We start from the raw sequence: 20,265 nt of genomic DNA, 5'->3' as shown, positions 1-20,265 counted from the left end.
ACTTCCGAAAGGTTACAAAGACACATTAGGGAAATTTCACAGAGCCAGGATATTATAGTTTGGCCTCCAGTTCTCTAACAGGACATTACACCCTCAGCCAGGTCACGCAATATCATTCTGACTATGCAGGATCAGCAAAAAACATTAATTATTTCCCACTAAGGGATCAGAGCTTGCAGTAAACAGAGACCTAACCATAGAAGGGAATTGAAGATTAGAAAGTAAAACCGAAAGAAAACAGAACAACAAACGCTGGTTCTGTCGAAGGGTCTTTGATTTATAATGTGAATTCAGAAGCAAAATAATTGTCTCCTGCAGAAAACCTGTGAAAGAAGCTGGCTAAGAACAACTGCACCATGTTCACATCTCCTACTTCAGAAATTGATGCTGTCTTGATCTAAAAGCTGAAAGCAAGAAAGAATTCACAAGGTTCCGAAATCCAAGCGAGCTTTGTTTCCATTTCCGAGCACTGAATCCTGTTCTGTCTTCTTCTGTTCTCCTCTTTTTGGAGAGCTCTCTGCCCTGCCAGAAAGGACTCTGGTTTGCATATATGTTCAACAATCCCTTTTTTCTTCTCTACTTGCTCTTGATAGACTGCCTCTTTTTTTCGGAAGTCCTGCCTTCCGAGGCTTCAGTCAATTCCTGCAATGTATTCCTGAAATCATTTATTAATTAAATTGGCATTGCAGGACTGGCATGTCTCTGGCTAGAGATGTGGAGATGAATTTACCTTAGCTGTCTTAGTTAGGGAGAACTAATTGCTTGACAGTGATGTATCTCAGGGCACAGAATTTGAAGCACTGCTTCAGTGCTCATCACATCCTCTCAGAGAAGGTCTGCAGGCTCTGCCTGCAGTAGAAAGAGCTAACCATAACAAAGGGAAAGAAACAGCACTCAGAAAATTCACAGCAGAAGAGGATTCAAGCCTCTTTATAATGATTCACCTTCTACCAAGCACACACAATTAGGAATGATGAGTAAAATTGGATTAAATGCCTCTGCTTAGGGTCTTACGCACGTGTTTTGACAGTGACCTGCCAGTTCTTCTGTTACTGGTTTGACAAAGCCGTGAATGCATGCTGCTGATGTGCTCTGACACCACACATCCAATGGATACCCTGTTAAAATCCTGTGGTGCAACAGACAAGCAAATGATCAGATCCACAGCAGCCACCTGGCTATGGATATTGATACTGTCCTCCTTGTGCATCAGAGAGCTCAAAACAGCCTCGAAGGCTCACAGATATCCCAAGAGGAAGATAAGGGCTAGACTTCATTAGAGGCACAAAAACATACTGAAGGTCACACTGTGAAAGGGGAGGAGAGCCACACAATTCATTACAGCTCCCCAAAGACCTCAGGTAATGGGTGCAACCTGGAGCCATGAGACAAAAGGAGATAAAAATAGTGAGTAACTGCTCTTCCCACGTGGGCCCGTGTCACACAGGTGCAGAGGAGAAGCATTCTGCAAGTTGTTTGAGAAAAAGGCATTTGAGAAAATCAAGTGATGCTCTGCCTAATTCAAGAGGCTTGAGCTGTGTAGATCACAGAAACTGTGTGATTTGGAGAAGAAAGCTTGCATGGCTCCATATCGTATCAATTTTCTTAGCAAAATGACTAAGGAAATCACAAATGCATTCAAAACTTACCATTTCAAACAAGTGGCAGCGAATTCGTGCCAACTGGAGAAAGAAGTTTGAATGACAGCAGCATCATATGTGTGTATGTATATATTTGTACACATAAACAGACACACACACACAATTATACACAATTCTGCATGTGCATCTGTAGTACGTATAAATAATTTTGCAAGTAGCAGTACAATTTACAACAAGTTTTCACTTTGCCTAGTTAAGGAAGTTAATGATGGCTGAAACCATCAATGCAGTTTATAAACTGCCAAAAGTAGTAAATTTAGCCCAGAATTCAAATGCCAAAAAGCAAAGAAAAACAACCAAAAAACTCCACCCCAATGTACAGCAAGCAAATGGACAAGAGGTATTTCTTCCTCCTCTAAAAAGATGTTGGATAGGAAATAAGACTTAAACCAGCATCTCTAAAACATCTCCAAAAAGTACTCCATCCTATCCTTGCTTTAAAAGCATTTTATTCAGATGGGAAGCAGTTGGTGGCAAACATAAGCTACTGTTCTAGAAAGACAGCAGTAAATTACAGTTCTAAATGGGCATACTGATGCTAAAATAGACTTAAATTCAAGCCATCCACAGCCTGGTTTGAGCATCCCACAGAAACTGGAGGTGGGAGAGCCACAGCAGACTTGGCGGATGTCTGTGGATTGCCCTGGCTCATCTCTGGCTTCAAGCTCCAATGCAGGCAGCACACAGGGTGGGCAGGAAGGCTGACCAAGCAGCTCCAGCAAACCTCCCTTCCAGAAATAGAGGTTCAGAAAGGCCATGGTTTACTGTGGACATTCCCTTCCTGTAGTGAATCCAACAGAACTGATTGGTCTGAAATAAGTATAGTAGGAAAGACAGAGAGAGACCCCTCTTTTGCCAGTAGAAGGCCATGTGCTAAGGAGGTAAATTCTGCTGTCCTGCTCAGAGCTGGGCTGCAATGTCTGCAAAGGGAGTGTGCCTTCACTCATAAGCATTTCTCATCCTGCCCTAAAATGTAAATTACTGCACTCACAGATTACTGATGTGTGAAGCACACTGAGAGAAGCAATGAAAACTTCTGGAAATGCTGTTTTGTCAGCTGTAAAAATACACAGTTTTTTATACCATAAAAATAATTGTCTTTAATCTGAAGGGACGCTAGGCAGAACAAAAAGCAAAAACAAAAAGCAGGGTTGTAGCACCCTTGCTTGTTTCAAGTCTAAAGGAAGATCTACACTGCTGCACCATCTGAGCATGTGGCTGGGAGGAGATTTGGAGAGCTGTGCTCAGGTGAATAAGGCTTGTTTTGTACAAAGCTGTGTTTGGAACAATAATCAGCCATTTAAAATCTCAGGTGGCGCAGTACATTCTGCAGTGCTGACAGTTGATCACACCTAGCTCTGCACCTTTTACTGCAGTCGGTTTGAGAAACTGCATGCAGGCAGCTACAGTACCAAGAGCAGAAGAGCAATGGAAGCACAAAACTATGAAGAGCTGACAATCTGAAGATAATTAGTTAATATTCTGGCTTTTGCCAAGGAAATCAAACTTGCAAAAGCTCTGAAGCTGCTTACCAACTTGCCAGATAGGGTTCATAAGCAGTCATGAGATGTGCAAATCTTTGGAGAACCGTGACAATCATTTGGGATGAAGTTTTTAAAAGCTCACTTTTGGCATAAGCCTGCTGTCACTGAAATCAGCCAGAATTGAAAGCTTTTTATCCATGAAAATAGGATCATATTTTTGTATATGATAAAAGTGTTGTTAGGCTTACACTAATAATGCTTTAATATTCCTTACCAGCCTTGGGCAAGAAGAAATACCCATCTGATTATGCCAAATAAACAGTAATCAGTAGAAATTAATTTGCAAAACACTTAAAGTGTATCTCGCTGAAGTATATCCACACATTTCTCTGGCTAAGGCTTCTTAAAGAGCTGTCAAACAAGGCTCTAGCCCTGGCTCTCACCTGTTGCCCGACTAAAAATGTTCTCAAACCCCTTGTGTAATATGAATGTACTTCAGGCCATCTGTTTGCAGGCTTGCACTGATCTAAGTGGATGTTTACATTTATTTGTATATTTATTTATTTGCACTTTTACCATTCCACTCATGCTGATAATGTATTAAGCTGGGCATTATACATGACACTCAGTTCATTTGTCTGAAAAGGCAAGAAAATAGCTAGCTTATGAGCTCGGATCAGTTATCAACATCTGAATTTTAACATGCTTTTAGCTTATTTCCTGTGTTTGCAGAATTGCAAATAAGAATATTTTTCCAATTACTTCCAGTAATTTCTATAGTTGTTTGTTGTTTGCTTGTGTGCACTAGAGCAATATATATAACCACAAATGCATCTCTGCAAAATGCAGTTCACTATTCAGTGCTGCTCATACAAAACAGATGGCAAACCCTGTAACAGTTATTAAAAAGTGACAGCCTACTGAAGGCACATTGAAATCAACATGGAAAAGCTCAGTAATTAATGTGGAATAACAATAGCATCCTTAGCACATTTGATATAAAGAAGTGTTTGGGATGAAAGTGTCTTTTGGGCTTAACTTGAGATAGCAAGATGAAGTTTCAGTTCTCTCTCAGCCTGAGCTGCTGTTACAGCCACTGCTGGAGGATGGCAGATGTTCCCTGGCCAGGCCTTCACCTGTGTCAGCCACTGCTACAGAGGATATAAAAGATCTGCTCGTTTTGACTGGGGAGATTTGGGAGCTCCTTGGAACATCACAGCAGAAGACAGGATGTGACAGGAGGCAGTGGTGAGCAACTACAAGTATTGTAGTACAACTTCCTCACTGCAGCTGTCCGTAGACTGCACATCTGTCTAAACGTTAAGGAACCTCTGAATGAATGGCAGCATCAGCCTTGAAATCAGGACAAGCTGCAAAACTCACGCAAGCACAGAATAAACAGCCTATGACAAGCTCTAGTATGCTAAAGCTAAATTGGTAGGAGGTACAAACCTGAGCAATTCAAAGCCATCTAACAATACTGAAGTACACTGGTAAGCTTTGCTTCTCTGTGCCTCACTCACACTTAAGAGATGTGGCATTAACCATATGGCCCTACCTCATAAAATGTTCTCTGAACAAGGGAGTTACAGACTGAAAGTTCATCCAACTACAAAAACATGGCAACTACAGAGCCACCTTAAAACATAAACACAACCTTGAACTTAAATCATATTGCTTGAAGCTCTGCTGAATCAGTATATCAACACCAGTATCTTTTACATCTAGAAATTCTGAGCCAGATTGTTTTCTTGTTAATGTTTGCATAAGCAACAAACACAAGTCAAGGGATTTTTCTATTGATGCCAGACAGATTGTGTTTCTAGCTTCGTCAACAACCTGCCAAAAGACCTTGGGCAAGTCCTGTAATGGTTCTGTGACCTAGTTTCTTTCTTTTTCATACAATAAGCAACAAGGAACTTCCCTCACAATAGAATTTCAAAGTACAACATATCTGAAAGGCTCTGTACGTCCCTCATGGAAACATCAAGAAACGTGCAAGGCTCTCTAACAATCTTCCAGACCATTTCGTATGAACATCTACTTGCTGACCTGAAAGATTTTAAAAGCTCTGTAGTGGAGAGAGAATGGAAAATGAAGGATATGAGGTGAAAAATCCCAGTTTCCTATAGAACAAGGTGGAAATCTTCCAAAAGCTCTTTATACTTTCTTTTCCTCTCCTCTCCCAGAGGTGGTTTTCTATTGTGTATGTGTTGAATGGTAGGTTTGCTGGAACTGAGCCACAGAGAGAGGTAGCTGGCTGTCTTTGTGGTCAGAGGAGGGAGGGAGGGAAGGATTTCCTATTACAGAACAAAGCTGGATTATTGATAACAAAATTCACTAGTGTGCTGACTATTAGGAAATGCTGGCTGAATTCTTTAATGAACAGTTTTGTGCAAATTCTTACAATTTGGGGAGACGAGCTGTACACAGTAATTAGGGTCCTTTTTTGGACAATGCCTCACCTTGGTGCTCAGAACAAAGCAAAAGAAGAAGTGCTTTATCTTTCTCTCCATTTACTTTTCAGCAAATAAACAAACAAAGCAAAACAGAATAGGCTGAACTATGGACCAGGCATTTGGAAGAAGATTTAAACTACAGGTTGTTCTTGCAAGGTGACAAACTGCTCTGGCTCACAGAAGGATGCTATTCCAAAGTGCACTCACCATTAGTATGTCTGCTGTGATAGCCCAGTTTGAAAACAGAAGAGTTTCTCCGATAAAAATGCAAATCTGTTGTAACAAAACACACAAAAAGGAGAAGATTTATTCACTTGACATTTAAGGGAAAAATAACCTGTCACAAACTTCCCTTTGTTGCTTATTTGTCTGAAACCTACTCAAAGGATTCTTCTGTACATGATGCACTTCTGGTTACTGTTGTGGTTTATCCTGAGTGTTAGAAATCTACAGATGTTTATTTGAGCCCTGAGAGGGCTGGCCTGTAACTTCATTAGTGTCAACTGTTTATGATCTCTAAAGCAGATAAATAAAAGACAGATACCTCTGGTAACAGATGAACATGACAAGCCAACCATAAAAGACAGCCCTGGACTTCCACATTTAAATCATTCAAAAAATCAGTTAGAAAAGACAAAAAATCCAAAGCTGCTCAAAACAGTCATTTTCATCAAGCTACGTGTTAAACTCTGTAGCAAACTAAATGAGATTCTCTGCCCACTGACTGCAGGGTTCCCACCTTCTCCTGCTTGCATATTGTTGCCCTTTTTGAGTCTAGTTTTTTAAGACTAGCCACTCTAACAACTTAAGCTTTATGTTAGTAATACCTGTGCATACACAAGAAAAGGCTTAGGTATGGAGATTGCAACATCAGTGTCTCACAGTGAACTGCAATTCTTGATGCTATGGAGAGACTCAACAAGCTACACTGAAAGTCCCAAGCAGATAGTGAGATGAGAGCTTCTTTTGAGCTGGTGTGGTATCAACAATCATCACATACCCTGTGCACCTCCAGCACTCCTTCCTCACTTAATGCCAACCTCAAACAGCCTTTTTTGTTGTGCACAACAAAGCCAAGCAGGGATTGAGATCAGAAACAGATGGGGTAAAGAATCTATTTGCCATAGGGGAGATAGAAGAAGAGGGGCTCTGAAAAAATCAGTTCTCTGATGCAGTTCATTAAATGGTTCTGCAGACAGTTACAGAAGGTGAAGAACTGGAAGTGATCATCATCAGGATAAACAAATTTAATCCTTTGCTTTTATGCTGTAACAATTTAACAAAGAAAATTAAGTTCAACAGACAAGGAAGTAAAATCTTCCACACACAATGCTTCCATCCTTTATATATTCTAAAGAGGAGAACACACAGATGAAACACAGCTTAAACAATCAGACTCACTAGAACCAGCTCCCTTGACCCTACCCATGAAGAAAGCAATCAAAACCCTTTACCACATCTCCTCCAAAGGCTGTTTCTGCCCAGCTAACACACAGAGGCACTTTTTTGGAGGAGAGGGACGAAGGGGGAGCATCCAGAGAGAAAACATTACACCTGGAACCCCTACGGGGAACTGGAGATTAATAGCGATGGAGGCTTGGATTCGGGGTACTGAAAGCTTCCCTTTTAACAGCCTTATGTTCTGTTGAGTACGGTACGACACATCACCGGAACAAAATACACAGCTCAGCTCTGATGAAAGCGTTCATGTGTACATTTTGTGGCTGTCCTGTGAGCTGTGCCAGGCTCTGCCACTCCCAGTTGCTTGCACCCTGTAGCTTGCACAGGAGCAGTCTGGGCTGGGAAGAGGAAGATATGGTTTCGCTGTGACTTCAGCAATTGCTTTTCCCCCCCACCAGTTAAGATTACCTAAACCTAAACCCCTCCATCCCTCATGTCACTGCCAGGAACAGTTTGCTTTATATAGAACGACTTACGCATTCACCTACAGAAAGCTTCCTCTATTTGTGTCTAAAATTATTTTTGTTTCCCATACATCCCCCCTTCCTATTCCTTACTGTGACTGGATCTGTTTCCTCTGTGATGGTGCCGGAGCCGGTCTTTACAGTCCAGCTGGTGAGCTAGGAAATCTTCTCTTTCCATTTTCCCACTATCCACTGGTGTGCTCTGAAAGGTTCTCACTGGGAATTACAGCTGCTGAGCTAAGGAAGACAGATCCCACGAATGAGGTACTGAGAGAAACTGATGCTATGTGCTATGTAGGAAGGGCATAAGAGTTCCCCAGGTGAGCTCTCTTGACCTGCACTGAAATCTGCCCTCTCGCAGCTCTGCAGCTACTGTTGCTGGAATTCTGCAACTGGGTAGATTTAATTGAGCTTGAGAAAGATGCTATCTCGATTTTGGCATTAATGTGCCCTGCCTGTTCAAAAAATATTGGAAACAGGCAGCTGCTTGCCTTCAGATGATATGAGTTACACACACACACAGTTACACACAGCAAGTAAAACTTCTCCCTTCTGTGGCAATTCAGCATGAGTCTTATGAATCACTGAAATATTATAAATTTCAGAGCAACGGACTTGAATTATTCACTGTGTATTTCACCCAACATGTTTCTGTGAAACACATCTCATGTGGATTAAAGAAAAAGAGGAACAAAATGAAGATCAAAAATTAGGAGAAAAGATAGTGACACTAAAAAAAAGCCAGCTGCTAATGAGGATTTGTAAAAATGAGTTCACCCACTGCAAAGAGGGACATGTGGCATTTCTGCCGCAGAAAGGCTTTAGGAATGCTTACTGCAAATAGGACAGCCTCCAACAGATCAGTAACTCCTGAAATTGTCACCTGAAATCAATTCCTCACACATTTTTAGAATTCTCTTTTACCACTGAGATATCGGCTTGAGAGATACATCCTTTTCTGAGTCCAGCTCTGTTGTATCATCTCTCACCATCTCCATTCGGTGTGCAGTTGTTCACCTTTGATGAGCCAATGTAAGCTCAGTCTCCCTGGACTCTTCCTGTTTAAGTGATCAGAGTTAGCAAATCCTGATTTCAAAAAATGATAAGTAAAGTAGGTTTCACAGCCGTCACACCAGCAGTTCTTGCAGCAAGACTGAAGTAGGTTAGAAACTCCCTGCATGGCTATTTGCAAAGCATGCATCTGTCTCAACCTTCACTATTTGAATTTCTCCTCGAAACGGTGGGTAGGGAGTCCTCATGTTCTTTTGAATTTGAAGCAAGCCTAACTCCATCTCATCACTGGGCAATACAGATGTGTAGGAAGAAGATAAGTCACCACGTCAAGAGAAAGCTCCCTGGAGTTGGTGCTCTAAAAGCTCTACTGCAAGGACTTGCTTGGCAGATGTCTCTGACAGATTGTGAAATGACTTTGTGGAATTGAGAAAGATACTGAAATCGAGGTACAACAGAAAGTTGGAACAAAGTCAAAACTTTGAAAAGAAAAAGGCAAAAGGTCCCTCTCTAATCACTTGGAGATTTAAAACGGTAAAAAAGACCACTGAAATGTCTGATAGTGTGATACAGTGATGCCCACAGCTAATGGCTTTCAAGAGAGAGGTTTGAAAATCAACATTTCAAAGGGTATATATTTCAGAGAGAGACCTAAAAATTTACAAATAGGTGTTTAAAGGAGCTGGAATACAAAACATAAATACACACACTGCAAGTAAGAACTGATTGGACTATACAGCAAAGACAGTAAAAGACAGAAATACGAAAGTCTGGGCATGACACAGAATGCTTTTTTATTCCAAGCACTCTACTACTGCCAATAGTTTACTAGACTAAATGAAAAGATTGGATGAGTTAAGAACTCTGACAACCTGCTCCACAGTACTGTAGAGACACTGCTATACCACACAACTCTGCAGAACAGGTCTCCAAGTGAAATAAAAGGTAATTAAACACTCTTGAAGTCTGTAAGATCATAGCAGCATTGCATAGCAAGGAAAAACAAGGGCTCATGTTTGAATCTTGCCTTGAAAAGTCACTTCAGCTGATATATAGCACAGCCATGGCAACACCTTGTGTTACAAGACATTGGTAGCTCCAAAACAGACCTGTTCTCTCAGTGGGGTGAAGAATGGAATGAAAAGGCAAAATAAAGTCAAATAACATGTCCAGTGTCACATGCAGAATTTATAAAGAGAGTTTGGATCTCGATTCCCCATTTGGTGCTTTAACTAGACTCTCTTAACTGTTATACATGCATTGCTTTTCCAGCAGCAGAGAAAGAATATTAAGGGCTGCAGAGAGGCAGTGTTACCTGCAACAAATGTGTGTATCAGCCTAACAGCATCAGCAAATAGGCTTATATTCTTTATGACCCCGCTACATGGAGGCATTACTTCCTCTGCACATCATTGACTCTTTATTAGATTTACTGCTCATGCATCATAAAATAAATTGTTTCTAAGACTGGCTAAATAATACCATCTACATTTATATCTTTACAGGATGCAGAATATTTCCACATTGAAATATGGAAGCTGAAAAGCTGCTGTCTAGAGATAAAAAAATAATAATAAAAAATGAGACCAATAACCACCTTTCATTGCATGCTTTTTGAAAACAGTATTTCCAGCTTAAAAAAGGGAGGACTTTCTACATAAAGAGACTAAACACCACAAATGAACATGTCTGTCATCAGGTCTGACAAAGGAGAAAATCACAGGTCTGACTACAGAGAGGCAGAGAGGAGGGGCAGGCTGAGGGTTCTGACAGATCTCTTCTTTTGGAGACAGCTGAGAATGAAAGGAGGGCTGGCTCGTGTTTTGCCAGCCAGAAACAGCCTTTTACAGATTGTCTGTGATGGTCATTTTTCTGCTAATCACTGGATCAAAGGTGAGTTCTAGTCATGAGCTACAGGTCCAGAATCTCCTTCTGACACTTTCTAAATAGCCAGAGTAAGCATTCTTGGTTCCGCCGTAATGTTTTTAAATTTCCATTCTTTCCTCGTGTTCTCTTTTATGGCAACTACTGAAATACCTGGAAAATAACTAAGGCTGCACTAAGCTAGAAACAGAGAGGCAAGGCATTGCAGTAGGTGGTATGTTTGACTGTAAATGACTTCTCATTGCTCGGTGAAGTGTGCACTGCTGTGTGGAAACCAGATGTGGACTTTCAGAAATTATCCCACTTCTCAAATCATCACAGGCTGTCCCTTCAAAACTTACAAAGCTTCTCTCTGCAACACTGGAAGAGAACTCGAGATTAGATCTCTACCCTTTGTATTATTATACATTATCCTGAATTTTTCCTTTTCCCTTGAAAACATTCCTCTGAATCAATCTGATGTCTTTTTATATACTAAGATTTATAAATACCCCAGGAGTGAACATTTTTTTAATCTGCAATTGTGCAGCAGCAAGTATTGTGTACTCCTAGGCTGTGATGAGGAGTTTCAGGTGCTATAGCTAATACAGCTAATACATATCAGCTATATAGCTAATAGCTAATACAGATAACAACAAATCGACCTAACATGGCAATTACTGTTGGTCTGTAGCAAGCTATTTAGCTATGGAAATTAACAGTACTTACAGGTAGCCAGAAGCTTGCCCACAGACAAGTCATATCATAATTATGATTTGATATCACTGCTGCTACAATAACCTTAATTGTAAGGGAAGCTGCCAATTTCTCTGTACTAAGATATTAGGCGAGAACAACTGAGGTATGGATGGAGGTACAGCTAGAAGAGCCCAAAGGCACAGAGCAGTGGGTTTCCATGCAGGAGTTAAATGCCCCGTTCTCAATTCTGATGACAGTTAGTGAATGGAATGAAATCCCATTTTCCTCCCAAGCACATCCCAGACAGCACCAATATGCCAAGGGGCAAAATGACAAACACTGAGATTGGGAAAAACAAGATCGGCTTCTCCATACTCCAGCAGGGAGCAATGCACACAACCCAAGGTGTTTGGTTGAGAGAATAAGAGTGAGACTGGCATATGCAAAGGATTATACTTACATAGGCTCCCACAATGCTGCTCTTGGCAGCGACAAAGATCAGACAGATGAAGATGGCTGATCCTAGCATGCCAACAGCACAGACAAGAGGATCAGCCCGCTGGGTTTTTAACCGACACCATTTGGTTGCCCCAGCCCCTGTGATTACACCCAGGAAACCAGTGAAGCACGTGATTGCTCCGAAGATCAAGCTATTAAACAAAACAAAACAAAAAGTTGGTTATTTTTCTAAATATTTTTCCCCCCAATGGACATGATCTATGAACACGTTACTAGGGTAAGCTGACTGATGGAAAACATTGTTTTTGCAAGTTTAAGATAAAATAAATGAGCTACCTCCCGAGGGCTTGTGATTTCAGCACCTTTCTTGAAATTACAGGAAACAGCAGATGAAATTCAGCCTTGTATAAAGGCATTGATCAACACACAGATGCATAGGGCTCATACTGCTTCTTTCTTTATAGTTCCCTATTTAGTACTTTGTACTGCTAATTATGAACAATCAAAATGGAGCAATAACCTGAACGCTGATCATGTAAGGGAAAGCATGGACAGAGAGACACTAGGAAGCTGAAGGGAAAAGAATCCTAACAAGAAACCAAATAACAGTGACTTTCAACATATTTCAACTTTCTAACATCTTTCAGTCTACTTCAAAGAAGGCTGATTAGATTATTCTGCCGTTATAATACACACACAAAATGTGTTTATTTAGATTTAAGAGCAGTAGCTGTCAAGGATTCGCTGTATTGTATGTGTATGACTCAGATAACAGAGTCTTTGGCAATTACATTGAAGTAGCTCCAGGGTAGCTCAAAATATAGGTGTCATCAAGGAGTGGAAAACTTGTCTTTGTAAACAGCAGATGGGCAGTCTGACTGGAGCTGGATTTTCTGCTCGCTGCATTTTTCAGAACACAGTAAGGCTGCCTGCTGGGTGCACTACTCAATGCTACTTCAAGCCATTAAGCAGTTCACTTGTGATGGGATTGTGTCAGCTAGAGCAAGGTTTTCCTAACATTATTTTTCCCTCCCAATCTTAAAAGAGCTGGCAAAAGGCAATTTTTCATATCTTTTATTCACTAGGGTAAAAACTTTTTTAGGGTTTTATGTTTTCTGCCACCATGGTAAGGCACAAAACAATGAATTACTTTTCACAGCTTATGCACTGTAAGCTATGTTATATAACTGGGAAAAAACACCACTGGGTAACATCAAGCAATCCAGACCAAAGCGTCCCAGATCTTTGCATCACACTTCAGCAAAACTCAGCATACTCAGTAGTATACAGAGCAATGAAACACAGTGAGGTCCTCCCTCCGACTGAAAGAAAAACCTTTAGGGGCAGTTCCTGCAGCCTTTAGGGGAACCAGCCCAAGTCTTGAATTATAGCCACCACTCTGGCTACCCCAACCTGCCAACTGATTCCACTGCTATTCCAGAAAGCAGTGTGGGTTTTAAGAGACCTCATCCTCTCAGTCCTCCATCCATTTCCTAAGCCAAAAACAGCTGTCTTTTCTACTTCTGTACTGTAGTCTGGGAACGAAGACTGAGCTGAGGTCATCACTTCTCCTTTGGTTCGACTTCATGACTTCATGTAATGAAGAAAAGGAGAGAAATAAAACTCAGTTTACAAACCCAGCATTTCCTATCATTGTTGCAAGGATCTACAGGAAATTACAGACATTCTAGTAACTTGACTCCATGAGAATTGCCTATTTCCTCTGGTAAATTAGCCCCCACTCTCTCTCCTTCCTTTTCAAAGCAGTGTGTATTAATCTCACCTATCTTTGGTGCCACAGGGCTGCGAGCTGCAAGTCTCTGCTGTCTTCTGCACAACTTGTGCTCTGTGAAGGTAGAGGGGGATCCACATGCCAAGGGCCCCGGTGGCAAAGGAAACAGCTGAGGTGGCCAATGATGAGAACACGTAGCTGCGGCTGTGGAGACATGAGGCAAAACCAAGAGAAGGTTTGGAAGGAAAACTGAAAGAGCAAGGAAAGTGTGCCGCTGTGACAAAACACAGAGCTCTCCTGTTGTTAGCCTCCTCTGCCAAGGTACAGAGTTAACAGGAGGTATGAAGGAATGGTGAGTAAGAGGCGGGGAATTCATACATCATGTTCTAGTGATAATAATGTGCTTAACTCTCCAGGGGTGCTTCCAAGGGACCACTTTTCAGGGGACCCTTTCAGGAGAAGATCAGTACTTAATCACTGAGACATGATGTGTGAAATACAGGGCCATCACCACATCACTGTCTGCTGGAACTATAAGCTCCATCGCTCCCTCCCCATTGATGTTACTTAAGATTACTACTTGGATAAATCACCAAAATAAGTAATATAGAAATACTGATAAATTATCCATTATCACTTTTCATACTCCTTTTATACTGTCTGAAAATACCAGGAAGATATCATAGCCAGCAGTTCTAAGAAAAATGAAAGACACCACGTTTCCCATCAGAATTCCAATGTAACTCTGAATTCATGCATGCAAGTATTTGCACATTAACAGCAAGCATTGTGTAAGCAAGGGCAGCTACTTAAAAGCTCATAAGCGTGTTATCTTCTATGCAAATGTACAAGCACCCAACCACATTGTGTGCACATCTATTCACTCACTTTTGGTTATGTAAACACATATATTTAAACTTGTACTAAACTTTAGTAGAAGCTTTTCTGTATTTTCTCCCCTTAAGCTGTTTTGGCATTGAACTTTCTTTTTCTCACATGGCAGAGTACATCTTTCAAAAAATAAAAAGAAACTAAACATTTGAACAACAGTGGCACTACAATTGCTACAGGAACACAGCAATTTCTATACTTCAAAAGCCTTAATCAGACTGAAAGATGAGCCAAACAAAGCAGACTCTAAAATGCAAATCTTAGAAATGTTACAGCAAAAGCTGGAATCCACCTTTGTCAGCACAGTCAACATCTAGTGAAAATGTACCTGCAATTTTTCATTCCAGGCCAGCAGATCAAATTTTCTGCAATTTCTTGCATGTTGCCATTTTCCAGGCTCACAATGTTAACAAGTACAGGCCATGTGATGTTTAGATTAAGCAGCAGAGGCAAAGCATGCTTTAGCAGAGTGCTCTTACTTTCTAATCAGTGCCTTCATGTCTCTTAGCCATGAGGTCCGAGCCTTCAGCTGTCCCCCAAGTTGTTCAACATTTCCTCTTTTAGCAGCAGGTACAAATATCAAGATGAGTGTGCCTGTTATCATTCCTAAGAGTGGAGATACCTGCATGAAAGAAACAGGGAATTAGCACAGGAAGCCAGCAGTGTTTGCTTGGACTCGTCAGTAAGAAACAGATTACATTCATTTCGTTTCAGCATCCCAGTTCTTTACAGCCAATGTGAATCTGCAAGCACACTGAGGCATCTGTTCCCTTCCTTTCTCCCTGTCATTCCCTGGACTCTCTTATCTCACTCTGCAAGCATGAAGCTTTGAGAATACCCTGATTAAGGTATTTATCCGTGTTATTAATGTACCAACATTCTGAATTATGTTTAACTCTTTGGAAACCTGGTAGACTAAGAGACCAACTAATTTCTGGGAGGACGTAGAAGCCTTTTCAGGTCGATAAGGCCAAGTGAAAGATTGCTGGTTGTGGGAAGGCTGTCGCCTGTGAAAATCCTTGCTTGACATGCATCCCTTACCATGTTCCTCCGCCCTGCAATGGTTTCACATTATCAGGCAACTTTCAGTGACTTCCTCAATGAGCAGCAGACTAAGAATCATTGAAAATTCAAGCTGGAGGTTAGGAAAATGACACGTTCAAGGGTTAGATTTCCTAGTTTCCAATCCTTTCTCTCAATCGCTGAAAAAAAATGCAAACATTTCCCATGTTTTACAATGAATGCGATTCTTGTTTTGAAATTGACAATTTGTTGGAAAAACAGAAACATGCATTTTCACTGAGCTGTCATCTCCTCCATACACGTCACTTTCAAAATAAAGTTCCTGTTCCAAAAACTATGCTTCCAGTAATGACCTGAGAATGGTCTTTACATATAGAGTGATATTATATATCTAAAGAAGACAAAACCAGGGAAGCTCTTCCAGGGGAGCCAGCGGAAGACAAAAGTCATCCTGATGGAAAGTCAGGATTTTTATCTGAAGGCTCACTCCTCTGACAAGACAATATTCATCAGTACTCAGTAAAGCTCCAGTAAAACACTGACATTACAGCTAGATCCAGAGACAAAGCTGTCATTTGCCTTAGTGTCCTTCTCCAGCTCGCTGATACACTGATCATTCCTTATCTCCCTCAGACTTGGAGGCCACAGGACATCACAGAGGAAAGCACTGCTTTGAGGAATTTACTACATCGTGCAAGAGTACAATGATTGCCAAAGGGACAGGGATTGTTTTATGCTGATGTCAGGAAGCTTTCTTGTGTAGTTTGACTAAAAGAACTATGCACTCCTATCCCAAGCAACCACCATGGATGTGTGCAGCTTGTCTTATAGGTTCCCACGATTTTGCACACTCAGGGAATCATGCATCCATGTGCCATTTATCGTGGAAATCATGACCCCATAAGGGTACAGCCTTGCAGACTAACTATGGAGACATCTACTGAAGAGAAGGACACTACTGATGACTTCTTTGCATAAACGAAACATTTCAGTTTTACTGACAGATGCAAAATGGTCCAACAGTGCAATTTCATCAACATCCACTGACCAGAATGAGGGATTTTGGAGATTCTCTTTCCTTGTGCTGACCCTTCACTCAAAAGTTTATTTTAACTTTCAAGCATTTCTGCTATTGAATGAGGCAGGCACTCTCTTGGTCTGAAGTTTTAGGCTATCAAACCTAGTTTTTTTTTCAGTTCAGGTTCACAGTTGGAAACTACTCCCCACTCTCCTCGGTGCAGATGAACGGTTCACAGTGGCTTTCCTGGCTTTGCTTACCCTTGCTTGAGAGGCAATGGACCGTGTCACAGAAAGTAACATTTGCTTGAGATGGGAACACATTTATTTCATCACCTGCTGTTATAAACGCTATCAGCCTGAGATTCATGAGATTCATCATCTTCATGAAGTGCCGAAGTCAGAGAATGCAACCCACTGGGGCACGTGCCACCCAAACTGACAAAGGTCAGAGAACAGTTTTGCTGGGCCACTTCCTGTCAGCTCTTTCAAGACATCTTTGTGTGCAGGATCTGTTTGGAGTATGTGATAGGAGTGTATTATCTTTTCAACACATTTATCAAGGTCCCAAGAGGTTAAAATAGAAGGAAGCTGACTGTCTCGGGGCAGAAAAACAGGCGGAAACTGGAACAAAGTGTTTTTTCCTCAAAGCAGGAAGCCATTCTCAGAGTTTCTTGACAGCAGTGGACAGAAAGACTGTGGAGTTGATTTAAGGCCAATGCCTCATCTCCCCATCCTCATCAAGAAATCATGGTTGATTAATAATAGAGTGATTGGAAAATTCTTGCTCCCAGGCGGGGAGAAAAACAAGTACAATGAGCCAAAAACACAGACCTGTCTCACATGCCTAGAAAATACCTCTGCTATGCACTTAATATCTACAGATGTAAGCTCCCATCCTTTAGCATAACTAATAAAAGGTTGAGGACATGCGTGATAGAACTCTTCTCTCCCTAACCCTGATTAATTGATACAACTGTTATTAAGATATTATCAAAATTGATATGTAAGACTTAATAAATCTCTCTATGAATTTGGACAAAGGTTCCCCAAGGCCAGGGTAGTGCTTATTGAATGTTGATTCAGAGTGCTGGCAATCTATAATTTTACTGAGGAAGAAGAATGAAAATGGTTTTAAAAGCAAAAATAAAAGTTGTTGCATTTCTGGGAACATCTTGAATTTCAAGCTATTTTGATCAACGAAGAGCTAAAGGATTTTGAAAAAACAAAATCCCAGGTAGCATTTTTTCTTGTGGCTGCTCCAGATCATGAGTTTAACAAGGAATATCCACACACAAATGCCATGCCAAGAGACTGGCTTACCCGCAACGCCCAGTGCCAGTCTCCAGCAACCTGCTTCACACTTGATCCAGTGATGTATCCCAAGCCACTGCAAGTAATACACAGAAAAGAGTTGGTCAGAGTTGTAAAGGAGCACCACAGTCATGGATGTTCTTAAACAAAGATAAAAACAGTCACAACCAATTGCGTTTGCTAGTCTCTCTGCTGCTGCAGGAAGGGACAGAGGGAATATAACTCTTCTCAGCACCTCGGTCGGAAAAATCTGAAATCTCATGGAAATTTGGGCACTGATCTCAAGTTCATAACTGACCTTTCAATCCCCTCAAAAAGGCTCAAAAAGAATTTATTTCATAATTCAATTTGTACATCATTCCTTTCTGTGCACTAATACGAATACTTATAATTTTACATTCAGGCTTTCAGTTAAGAAGTGCCTTTCAAGGACACATCATATTCTAACACAAAATTTTTTTCTTGTCATTTAATAGTACTTGGTGCAAACTGCCCATGAAGTTAGCATTTTTTATACACCTATAAGAAAACTAAGAGGAATATGCAAGACAGTCAGATGAGAGAAAATCAGATCAGTCTGAAGATAAAGGAGCAAGAGAACCTTTAGCTCCATGCTAAGAGTGATGCTGTGGTAACAGAAGGTGGCTCATAAGAGACTGGGTAGAGGAGAATGAAACCAAGTTTCTCTAAAAGTCAATGGAACAAAAATGGATATCATTCTTTCAAAACTGCTGCATCTGTTGCTGTACTGCCTTGGCTAAAAGTTTCTAGGGCTACCAAAAGGCAGATGTCAGCAATCACATGCCTTTACTGAACAGTCTGTGAAGTTTTGCAAGTTGCCATCTATACTGTGTCCAAAACTGCTACTTACAGAAACCAAACCATTTACAGAAATCAAACCATGGATCCCAGCCTCCATTCGATATTTGGTGCTTAACAGATGAATATTTGTCACTTCTTGCTAGCCAGAGCTCACTGAATTCTCAATGTAAATATTTGGCACCCCTGGTATTTCCCTGCTTGGGAAAATATTCTTTTCATCAGTTTATGTCTTGGCTATCTCTTTTTCCGCAAGAACAAAAGGATGTTTGTGAGTTTTATTGCAAGACTAATTGCCCTGACTTGTAAATGCACCACCCTAAATAAATTGTTCCCTGAACTGATGGGATTAAACCGTTGCCCAGGTTTTCCCTACTGGAAATGAGCACTTGATGCCACTTCTGCACAGGAAGCTGTTCACCTCTGGGAATCGAGCTGCAAACTGTGTGAAACCACTCTGCCTCCAAACCTCACGATAGCAGGCCGTTCTTTAACAAATAAATAAAAGTCACAGAATCCCTCCTGTCCCAACAATAAGACACCGCATTGGGCTGATAAGGAAAGTCAATTGAAAGAAAGCGCCAAGAAATAATTACTTCAAATCTAAGCTTGTCTGCAGCTCCACCAGGCATCTTTGTCTTGGCTGTGCTCCGCTGCTTGCACAGAAGTGTGAACAATCACTACATTTTCTCTTTTCAGCCTTGTCTGTACTAGATTTAAGAATTTCTCTTTTTGCTGTGTCAGTGGTAACAGCACTAAAACTGACTGGCCACCGCTATTACAACTAGCAAGACTGGCTTAGTCACACTTTGCAAACTCAGACTGGCAAAATTTGAGGCTATGCAGCATTTGAGCTTAAACTAAAATAGGTTGTGTTAATGAAGCACACTCCTCTTGAAATCACAGATATGCAGATCTTCAGAGAGAAGCAGGAATCCATTTGCTCACTTTTGACAACATAGTCCTGTGTCTCATGAGATCTTGATTTCACAGCAACCTGAACGACACTGACTAACGGAGACCTTGAACTCAGATGAACTGAAGCAACAATTCAGAACAAATATGGTTTTATTCAAATTGATAGCTTAGTTTAATAATGTTCCAGGAACGTCAGCTAAAATATTTTCCCCTAATTGCTGTAAAAAACAGTACTTCCCACTTATTTCACACAAGAATAAGTAACAAGGATAGAAAAGGAATCAAATGCAACTAAGTAGTCATGGCTGACAATATTTTCCTGTCTAAACCATTCCAACCAAAGACAGAATTACCATCATCTCTGGCAACAGAAGATTTGTGTGAGCTAACTTTAAATCAAAAACGGATGAAAAAAAGCCTTGTGTCACTTACCTGCCAAGAGGAATTGCAAAATAGAAAACAGACAGCATAAGGGTCCTGGTGTTTTTGTTGAAAAGGTCTCCTATGATGGTTGGAGCTATAGTTGAGTAACTTGCTTCACCAATGCCAACCAAACCCCGTGAGAGTACAAGAAGCCAGAAATACTGAAAAAAGAAAATAAACCACCTTAGAATGTCTCTCATTATAGTTCTGAATTCAGGGCAGAGAGCAGTGAAAGTTGCCCAGTTATGGAGATAGAAGTCCATGCGACTGGAAAGTGACACACCTGTACACATTGTTTAAAACCTTCAATTCTTTTCATTCGTCTCTTTTTGAGGAAGAAAGGGATTATATTTTTTCTGAAGATTTATAGGCGTGAAATAAAAGCAGCAATAATACATAATGGTCCCATCACACTCAGTATTCTAAGACAGGAGGACTCTCGGTTTGCTCTCAGGATGTCAAGTCTGAGTGCCAGCAGCACTGCCCAGACACAGCAAGGTGTGGGGAGGCAGCTGAGCGTAACAAATCCTGCTGCTGGGCTCCGGGACAGGCAATACCTGCAAGCAC

General features: G+C 41.0%; 1 protein-coding gene across 2 annotated transcripts in view; it reads right to left on the bottom strand.

The window, feature by feature from the left end:
* The window catches only part of LOC122166410 (protein spinster homolog 2-like), a 123,316-nt gene that overhangs the window by 29,259 nt on the left and 73,792 nt on the right, over window positions 1-20,265 (bottom strand). For both annotated transcript variants that reach the window (XM_042830166.1, XM_042830165.1), the window contains exons 4-9: window positions 19,708-19,859; window positions 17,548-17,614; window positions 14,664-14,806; window positions 13,345-13,497; window positions 11,563-11,752; window positions 5,812-5,877 (exon numbers count right to left, since the gene is read on the bottom strand). In XM_042830166.1, coding sequence (XP_042686100.1) covers window positions 5,812-5,877; window positions 11,563-11,752; window positions 13,345-13,497; window positions 14,664-14,806; window positions 17,548-17,614; window positions 19,708-19,859 — 771 coding nt within the window. The remainder of the gene's footprint in view (window positions 1-5,811; window positions 5,878-11,562; window positions 11,753-13,344; window positions 13,498-14,663; window positions 14,807-17,547; window positions 17,615-19,707; window positions 19,860-20,265) is intronic.

Source organism: Centrocercus urophasianus, unplaced genomic scaffold (assembly GCF_019232065.1).
Source record: "Centrocercus urophasianus isolate 14NV4802_14NV808 unplaced genomic scaffold, USGS_Curo_1.0 seq_33, whole genome shotgun sequence".
Taxonomy (NCBI): domain Eukaryota; kingdom Metazoa; phylum Chordata; class Aves; order Galliformes; family Phasianidae; genus Centrocercus; species Centrocercus urophasianus.
This window is presented reverse-complemented; position numbering and strand designations above follow the sequence as displayed.